This window comes from Colobus angolensis, unplaced genomic scaffold, assembly GCF_000951035.1.
Source record: "Colobus angolensis palliatus isolate OR3802 unplaced genomic scaffold, Cang.pa_1.0 Scaffold48, whole genome shotgun sequence".
Classification (NCBI taxonomy): domain Eukaryota; kingdom Metazoa; phylum Chordata; class Mammalia; order Primates; family Cercopithecidae; genus Colobus; species Colobus angolensis.
This window is the reverse complement of record NW_012118265.1, coordinates 3,858,888-3,868,462: the sequence shown is the minus strand read 5'-3', so window position 1 is coordinate 3,868,462 and position 9,575 is coordinate 3,858,888. Positions and strand designations below refer to the sequence as shown.

The window sequence follows — 9,575 nt, the reverse complement described above, 5'->3', positions numbered from 1 at the left end:
GAATTTCTTACCATGACATTTAAGTCCTTCACTCTGGTTTCCTGTCAAATTAATAATACCATTTTCCAAACGACAGATTCTCACTCTTTCACAAATCATTATACAAACTGCCTTTTATCTCTGCTTGGAAAACTATCCCCTTCTTTTCTTAGTGACCTAATCTGAATGACCATTTTAAGATTTAGTTCAAGAGTTAGCCTCAAAAGAATGTACAAGTAATAATGGGTACTTCTAAGGACAAACTGGGTGGCTAGAGGACAGAGAAAGCAGAGAGGCTTTCAATTTTACTCTTTTATACATTTTGAGTTTTGAACTATATAAATACCTAGGCAGAGAATAATTTTTAAATAGAAGTCTACTACCCTCCCAATCCCAACCTGATCCGACGTCTCAAATTGTTCCCATTAGCACCTTATATTACTCCATCACCACCTACAATGATGTCAAAGTACACATCTGATCATCATTTTCATGATGATGAAAATGCCTGAGATCTAGGAGGGCAGGATAGTCTCATATTTATATTCCAGTGCTCACTACTCGCAGAGCATCATGAAAGCTGAATGACTGATATGCTGTTTTAAATGTTTTCTTGGGCCATCAACATACTTAATGAGTATTTGCAAACTTCATTTATTGCCACACAATAGTCAAGTGGCAGGAAAGGGGTGACAAGGTTTAAGTTTGCTGTTCTCTCATGAAGCACACCTGTATGTATGGTCTCATATACATAAGGCTAGAAGAAATCTTAAAATTTGACAAAGTCTCAAAAAAGAAAAACAGACAAGTGAAATGACTTGACCAAAGAAACCAGCTAAATGATAGAAGAGCCATGACTGGAACACAATTCCCCATACTTCTTACAACATCATGACTCCTCTGCACTAAAACATCATCTCCTTTTTTCTGACTACAACCATACCATACAATTATGCTTTCATACTAAAATGGAATATTCTTGGTATGATTTATAGCATGTGAAGGGGTGATCTGGGAGAACAGTTTGGACACTGAAATACTAACATTTCTGTGACATACGTTTGCCAGATATATTATGTTACAGACTGTTCCAATTACTTGCATACATCATTTAATACTTTAAAACTCTCCCAGGTAGGTACAATCCCCATTTTTCATAAGAGGAAACAAGGGATCTACGCCAACTAGCTCAAGGTCAAATACAGCAGTTAGATTTTAGCCCAGGTATGTCTGACTCCACTGTCTCTGTAATGGTCATTCACATATATTAACACATAATTAAACATGCTATTGGTTTTATTTGATCAAAATAGCTCCTCCCTCCTTTGTTTTGTCTTCAAAGACTAGGTAGACAGTATACCAAGCAAAGATTTGTTTTGCTTTAACATATAAAACCACTTGATAAAAACTAAATACTAACTCTACTTTAGAAACTAGAGGGCTTTACACTTAGCTTTGGGAATCCTTTATTCACATTAAATGATATACTTGTGTAATAATGAAGATGAAGAGCCTAACACTAACATTTAAAACTATGCCATCATTATTTATAATAATTGACACATTAATCACAAACTCCATCTTCTACAAGGCAATATTCTTTAGACAAATTTTAGTAAAGCTTATGGGAAAAGAAGCTTTAATTTAACATTTAGACTTTACTTATTTGTCCTGCCTACCCTAATAATAGGTATATGTCCCAGGCAAACTCTAATAAAATTAACTAAATTATCTGCAGAATTTTCTTTTTTTTTTTTTTTTTGAGACGGAGTCTTGCTCTGTCGCCCGGCCTGGAGTGCCGTGGCCGGATCTCAGCTCACTGCAGGCTCCGCCTCCCGGGTTTACGCCATTCTCCTGCCTCAGCCTCCCAAGTAGCTGGGACTACAGGCACCCGCCACCTCGCCCGGCTAGTTTTTTGTATTTTTTAGTAGAGACGGGGTTTCACAGTGTTAGCCAGGATGGTCTCGATCTCCTGACCTCGTGATCCGCCCGTCTCGGCCTCCCAAAGTGCTGGGATTACAGGCTTGAGCCACCGCGCCCGGCCCAGAATTTTCACTTAACATCACAAATAAATGTACAACTTAAAAGGATGGAAGCACTTTTTCTTTTTAAACAAAAATTAGCTTGGGTACAAAGAAATCAAACTAAATACTAAACACTAATTATTTAAGTCTGATTTGCGGCTTTAAATTTGAGCTAAGCAATCTAGATGAAATTTAATTCACTTGATTTAAGAGCAGAACTCGCCAGGCGCAGTGGCTCAAGCCTGTAATCCTAGCACTTTGGGAGGCCGAGACGGGTGGATCACGAGGTCAGGAGATCGAGACCATCCTGGCGAACATCGTGAAACCCCGTCTCTACTAAAAAAAAGTACAAAAAAAACTAGCCGGGCGAGGTGGTGGGCGCCTGTAGTCCCAGCTACTCAGGAGTCTGGGGCAGGAGAATGGCGTAAACCTGGGAGGCGGAGCTTGCAGTGAGCTGAGATCTGGCCACTGCACTCCACCCTGGGTGACAGAGCCAGACTCCACCTCAAAAAAAAAAACAAAAAAACAAAAAGAGCAGAACTCATGCAATACTTTCATACAAGAAACAATCCATCAATACACCTTTAATATTACTAAGCCAAATTTGAAGAGTATATATCAAAGTATGCTTACTAAAATCATGGAACGATGTATAGGAATGGTGCAAAGTGGCTACTGTTCCTATCTTTTTATGAGGCAGACCCAGTTTTTGCCCTAAGCAATGCCAGATTAAGAATATAACAAATATTGAGTAATTTGATACGTTCAAGAATTGCTGTGGGAAAGACATTATACCAATGATTCAGGTATACATATTCTTTGTGGACTCAATAATTCACACAATATCACTGAAAATAGTAGCCTGAAATCACAAGCCCATTGGTTTAGTATAAAGAAAAACCATACACTTAAATATCAGGAGTTTTGCTACACATACCCCTTAAATATTATTAATATTTCTTACTAAAAATATGCTTTTCCAATTAAGGAATTACTTAGGGAATATCATTCAGGCTATGTTTAACCAGACAGACCTGCTTTTGTAAGGCCTCTCCTGCCTCATGTATTTAGAGAGTAATGCAATTAAGAAATAAACAGAATCTTCAGAAAAGGAAATACACACTGGACTAAAACAATTCTTCAAAGAAAGAATTAGAACATCGTTCCTCAATATTCACAAGTGTTCCTATTTCTTTTGAGACTATATTTCATGCTATTCCACTGTATTTTCTTCCATCTTGGTTATCTGCTATCATTCTACACTTCCCCACCCCCAACTCCTGCCATTTTAGGAAAGGAAGGTCAGAATCCTTTTATACTTTCCTAACTACCATTCCTCTATTAGGAAACAGATTTATTTGGGTTTCTTTACTACTTGATTGGTGGGGCTGCCATTTGTTCATAACTGCTTCTGATCTTTTCTGGTGCAGAGACAGATAGACTCCCATTCCTAATTGGGAAGTACCAGATTCACAGATCCAGTACTGTATTTCACTATTTCGAAATTAGTGCTATCAGAATTATTTTTTCTTTTTACAGACAGGGTCTTGCTGTGTGGCCCAGGCTTCAGTGCAATATTGTAACATAGCTCACTGCAGCCTCCAGCTCCTGGGCTCAAGCGATCCTCCTGCTTCAGCCTCCCCAAGTAGCTAAAACTATAGGTGTGGGCCTCCAGATCTGGCTAAGTTTTAAATGTTTTGTAGAGACAAGGCCTCGCTATGTTGCCTAGGCTAGTCTCAAACTCAAACATCAACCAATCCCGACCTTGGTCTCCCAAAGTGCTGGGATTACAAGGCATGAGCCACCACCCCTGGCCCAGGATTCTTAAATAACAAATGAATTGGCATTATATTTATTCTCAGGAAGTAGAGAACATATATACCCCTACCACCAGTCCTATATAAAATGACTTCTCATAAAGGTGATTTAGTTCAGGGGTTGTGATCTCCTAAAGAGAAAAAACAAGTGTTACTAAAATAGTTAGTTGGAATCTGTATTATTCACACACATATAAGCCATTATGTTTTCTAAAAATATTTAACAATGTTTGGCCTATATGATTTAGTTCACATAAAATTTTATACAATATGTGTCACTGTGAATACAAAAGGCCACACTCCTACAGATATAGCTCACGGTTCAGGAATTTCAGGTACTTCGGAAAATCATAAGCCTTTTTGGAAAACTGTCATTTCCTTTTACTTCAAGCCACGTTTATGAATAAAGTATATTTTAGTAATCCATGTGGCGCTCCTGATGAATACATCAATATCAGTTTTTATACTAAACAATAATATCACATATATATGATTTTACACTTTTATTACTAACTCCTCAGTAAGAACACTCTTAAACATGTAGATAAGCCTAAGATAGTATCTAGTATGTAATTCACACATCAACTGTAAACCTACAAGAGCAAAATTACCTTCACAATTTAACAGATAAATGTCAGCTTCCAAGAAACATATTCAAGACAGAAATGTCCATCTTTAGAGACTACAATTCAGTGAGACTTTCATGTAACAGAGGTCTAAGATTGAGACAGTTCTGCCTCCTGTTATACATTTACGTAATCCTCTCACTTAAACTTCAAGTAAAAAACAAAAGCCGAATTTTAAAATATATATAAGTGTACAAACAAAATGTGTATTTATGGCACATACCAGGACATACCACTTAACTTTCACAATGTATAATACTTTATCAGTGGTCATTAGCAAACCACACAAATAAAACCATTAACAAGACATAGAAATATCTGCCACCAAAGGATCCTTAGAATCAGGTTTTCAACAGTCTTTTGGCCACAGATGACAGCTCACAATTGCAGCCATTCATAAGAGTTCCTGGAATGCGGCCTACAGAGTTCACACTGGTCGGCTATCTATGGAAAGTGATCTGTACTGTGGTCCTTTTCCAAAAGGGCCAGTAATACTTTGGACCTCCTCTCATTTATAGGAGACTGTTAAGTGTGTATGCAGTTTAAACAAGTGTTGTAAAGTTCACTATAAAAGTAGCTACACATTTAAGAATTGTATTTTCAACCATTACATCCACCAGTTTACACAAAATCAATTTGAAAAGTCTCAACAACTGACCATAAACCTTTCTAATGAAAATGGCCAGAAAGATAAACTTTATGGTAATTAACGTAGAGTCAATAGGCAATGCTAATTGAGAACCTTCCGCATATACAACCATCAGCCTTTTAAAGGTGTGATAATATTAAGATGTATCACCGTAAGGCCCAGTTCTTTAATTCTAAATGATCTCAAAAATTAAGCCAATATAGAGCTTTGTATTAGGTAGTGGAACCAAAATCTCAAGATAGAGTTTTCAATGTATCAACCTAAACCACCTCAATCTTTTTGTTAATTTCCCATTTTCCTTCCTTTTCTCAAAGAAATAGACTGTTTACTAAAGTCCTAATTTTTTTTTTTTTAAAAAAGCCTACATCTTATGTACAAATATTTCCTTAGGATCTGAAATTTGTCAAACTACTTGCAAAGTTTAAATCGTAATTGCTCAAGACCTCTCACTCCAGTTGGTTTTATTTCAAATTTGAATGACTGCATATAAAACTGTATGCAGATTTTAAGGCGGTAACCCAAAATCACATTAAAATTAAAATTTTCAGTTAAGATAGTAGCCTCCTCAAAAGTACTCATCTCAGTAATTTAAACATATGCCTGGAAAACTGTTATTTAATTTCAAACACAAAATTTTAAAATGCCCTGTTTTTCACTAAGGCTTTCTATTAAAACACAACAAAACAAAACAAAAAAACCCCAACTATTTCTACTTAATGGATTTATTCCTTCACCAGGTATGTTGGACCAGTGACAAAACAGTCAAATGTGTAAGATTACATCTTGGAAACTAACATGTCAAGTTAAAAACCAATGAAAGACTATAACAAAAATTAGAAATGAACATTTGGTAAGCAATGTAGATTTTAAATGATTGGGGTGAGGGAGGTAAGTGTCATGTTTAAAATAGGACTGCACATACATCAAAACCCCTGCACTGAATTAACTGTTGCAATTGATAAGAACACTGATACAGTAGTATCTGTAGTTCAAAAATTCACAAATTTGGAAATGAGATTCTTCAGATTACCAACTGTTAACACAGTAAGAGGAAAAATAAATGCATTTTTGATGTCATACCCTAAAAAATACATTTCAATTTCCATCTATCAACAGAACTATCTGCTTCATGCCTTATCATCATACTAAAGTTCTGAGCAACCTAAGTATGTATGCTGTGAACTGAGAGGTGTGAAGAGGAGGGAAAACGTAATCTGCATTCTTGGGTGCATTCTTGGGTGGAGGGGTGTGTGTGTATAGAAAGTGGGGTAGGTCAGGAAACCAGTCATCATTTCTTTAAGAGATACGGGGCAGTATACAGGAACAGAGGAAAGAAAAGGTTATTTGCCAACTTATCAGGAAAAAATTGGCTTGTGGCAGCTAGAAAAGAGAAGATGCCTGTTGATTATTACCAAAGGCAAAAAAATAAACTCAATCTGTGTTACAGGTGTGTCCCTGTGTATGACAATGGGAGCAACTATAAAAAGTAGACAGATTTTTCTGAGTGGCTTGTGGAATCAGTTTACTTGGTAGTCCCATCCACACAAAATTTCTCAATGACTAGCTAGCTGAGTGCACTTATGGACACGTGGTGTTCTCTAAGCGTTGTCAAGTGAAGAAAGACTCCCCATAAGTAAGTCACCTACAAAAAAAGATGAACTTTAAATTACAAAAAGCAGAGAAGATGAATGAATTTCAGTGAGTATTTTTCAAACCAACAGAAGTATATAACAAAAATACAAGGCTAATCAGAAACGGGGGGTTAAGAAACTTGAAGGAACTCAGAAGAAACCATAGAAAGAGAAAGCTTTAATATATGTCATCGTATTCTTCCACACACTAATTATTCTGGAAATCCATAATACCAGTTTTCATCTTTTAAAAACACCTAAAATTAGCCTCTCGCTAAACAAAAACCCCAGCAAAGAAATGTCTGTGAAATTCGTGAAACTTTTTCTATAATTTTAAAATATAATTTTAAAACACTGCAACGAGTCTGCTTTTAAAAATTTGCAATATGTATTTCAAATTCACATGTGACATTTCCTCAAAACCACAAAATCCACATTAAACCATAACCAAACATCAGCTATTGTGGTATTGGTGTAGCAATACACCACTTCTTATTCAGGCCATTAAAAAAGCATCCCTAAATACAGGGAGCCAGTTATTAACATTTACACTTTTATTAAAAAATTACTCTTAAATTTCAAGAACTATAGCTTTCACTACAGTTGAAGGATCGATCTCAACCTCTCTTTCCTATAGTAAATAGACTGATGGAAGGTAAGAACATCTTTCCAGTACAGTTTTTGCTTAACAACAAAAAAAAGTATCTTAGAGAAGTCTCTGGGTGTACCTTCTTTAATCAAAAGGCTGAACTAAGTATGATCTTCAAAGCCGGGTTTGACATTTCACCACTATGTCTCCAGCCTTTCCAGATACACTGGAGGAGATTCTTCACATGGATTTTTTTTTTTTTCACTAGAGGGCCTTCTGGTTTTCCAGAAAGGAAAACTTGTAAGTAATATTATGTCTTAGCCTCAGAACTCACACTGACAAATCTCTCTGCCTTAAGTGTTCGAGTGTGACTGATATGTAAGAAAAGGACAATTCTATGGGAGCATAACATACTAGCTACCACCATTAAATGGTAAGGATTAAGCTTAAATTCACTTTTTTTTGAGTAAACAATGTTGCATCCTGACCCATTTTAGTGCTTTTAAACAACTGTGACATGACCAATACGCTCACTACACCCTTTGACATCAGCAATCTAAATCAATTTTACCAAACACTAAATTTTGTATTTAAAAATGCTAAGGGCCTCAGTTGACAACAAATCTCCCAAAGTTGCATCCTAAGCTACAATGTTGGCCAAGCATTTCTATCAAATATTTAAAATAGAGATTTCCATACCTGTCTTCATCACCATCAACAGGAATAGCTATGCTGAATACAGAGGTGGCCAGACTGTTCATAGGTGTTAACTGAAGGGGGTTTGCCAGGGCATCTGCAACAGGCGGCTTCACAACAGGCTTATTTTCAGCAATGAGAGAAAGTGGTGGTTGAGGTAGGGGTTCTGATTTTCTTCTAGTATCGTCGACTTGCCCGACTAAAGATTGGGTCTGAGTCTGAAACTGGCTTAGGTCAGACTGTGGTAGACTTGTTGGTGCACTGTGTGTGCCTGGCGCTAAGGGCAGCCCAACGTGCTGGATTATGCTGCTGCTCCTGCTGACTGGTGTATGGCTGCTCAGCTGTTGAGACTGGGCCAGAGGCGCGGGTACATTTGGCATAGTAACAGAAGTGGTAGACACACTAGGCACGCTTGGAGCGGGCGCGGCTGCAGGCACGTTTGGAACTCCGGGCACCACGGCGTGAGGGCCACCAGGTACGGCTGACAGCGGACCACTGCCACCCATCTGCGGTGGAGGCACGGACTGGGGCTGCCCAGCCCCAGCAGGACCCATGCACGGCTGCACCACGCCTCCCACAGTAGCCGGGGGCACTCCAGCCGGCTGACATGGCGCGACCTGCCCACCTTGCGCTGGTCCCGTCCGGGGGGCCATGGCTTCGCTGGGCTGGGAAGATGCGCCCAAGAGCTGCGCGCCCACCGAGGAGGCATTCTGGCCGGTGCCCACGGGAAGGCTACCCGCCGTGGCGGGGCTCGCTGCGGCGCCGGTGGATGAGGGCTGCGCGGGGCTTGGCGGCTGCAGGCCGGCCACGTGCTGCTGCAGGTACTCACTCTGGCCGGAGGGCTGGACGGGCAGCAAATGTCCGGGCGGTATCTGAGGCTGAGGATACGCGAACTGCTGGGGCTGCTGCGCAGCAGAAGCGCCGACTGCAGGGACCGGCTGCGGAGGCAGGGACATAGCCGGCTGCGCCAGGGTTACATTCGTCGGCGGCAGAGTCTGTCCCCCGGGCCCCGTTCCCTGGGGCTGGCTGGGCTGCGCGGCTGCCATCACTGACGACGGCCCGGTCGCGGCTCCAGGGAACGGCGGCAGCGGAGCCGAGGTTTGAGCCACAGCCCCACCTACGGGTGGCGGCGGCGGCTGTGGCTGCCCAACGCTAAAACTCTGCGGCTGGGCCGGAGTGGGCTGGCTCATTTTCTCCGACGGGGGTAGCTGTGACACAGCAGTCAAGGAGCTGTCAGTTCCCGACTCGGGCCCGTGCGCTCCCTGCATGGAGGCCACTACTACCACCACCGACCCTCCGGTGGCGCCCAGGCCGCTGTCCCGCTCCGCAGTCTGGTCAAAAGTATTGCTGTGTCTAATGCAATCCCCGGATCTAGTCAGGACGCTGCTGTCTGAATCCCGCTCATAGTATTCCATACACGTCCATCGGCCGCGTCGATAGGGCTCTCCGCTCCCGTGGTCCAGCTTGATCACGCGAAAACGGGAACTACAAGTGGTGGGAGGCTGAGATGGGGCTGCAGTCACTGGCCCGGCGGATGAGCCCGCGACCGGGGGGCCGCTGGGTG

The 9,575-nt window shown here is 40.8% G+C and overlaps 1 protein-coding gene across 2 annotated transcripts in view; it reads right to left on the bottom strand.

Annotated features, from left to right (window-relative positions):
- The window catches only part of TSC22D2 (TSC22 domain family, member 2), a 53,932-nt gene that overhangs the window by 42,777 nt on the left and 1,580 nt on the right, over nucleotides 1–9,575 (bottom strand). For both annotated transcript variants that reach the window (XM_011958947.1, XM_011958948.1), the window contains exon 2: nucleotides 8,015–9,575. In XM_011958947.1, the coding sequence (XP_011814337.1) occupies nucleotides 8,015–9,575 (1,561 nt within the window). The remainder of the gene's footprint in view (nucleotides 1–8,014) is intronic.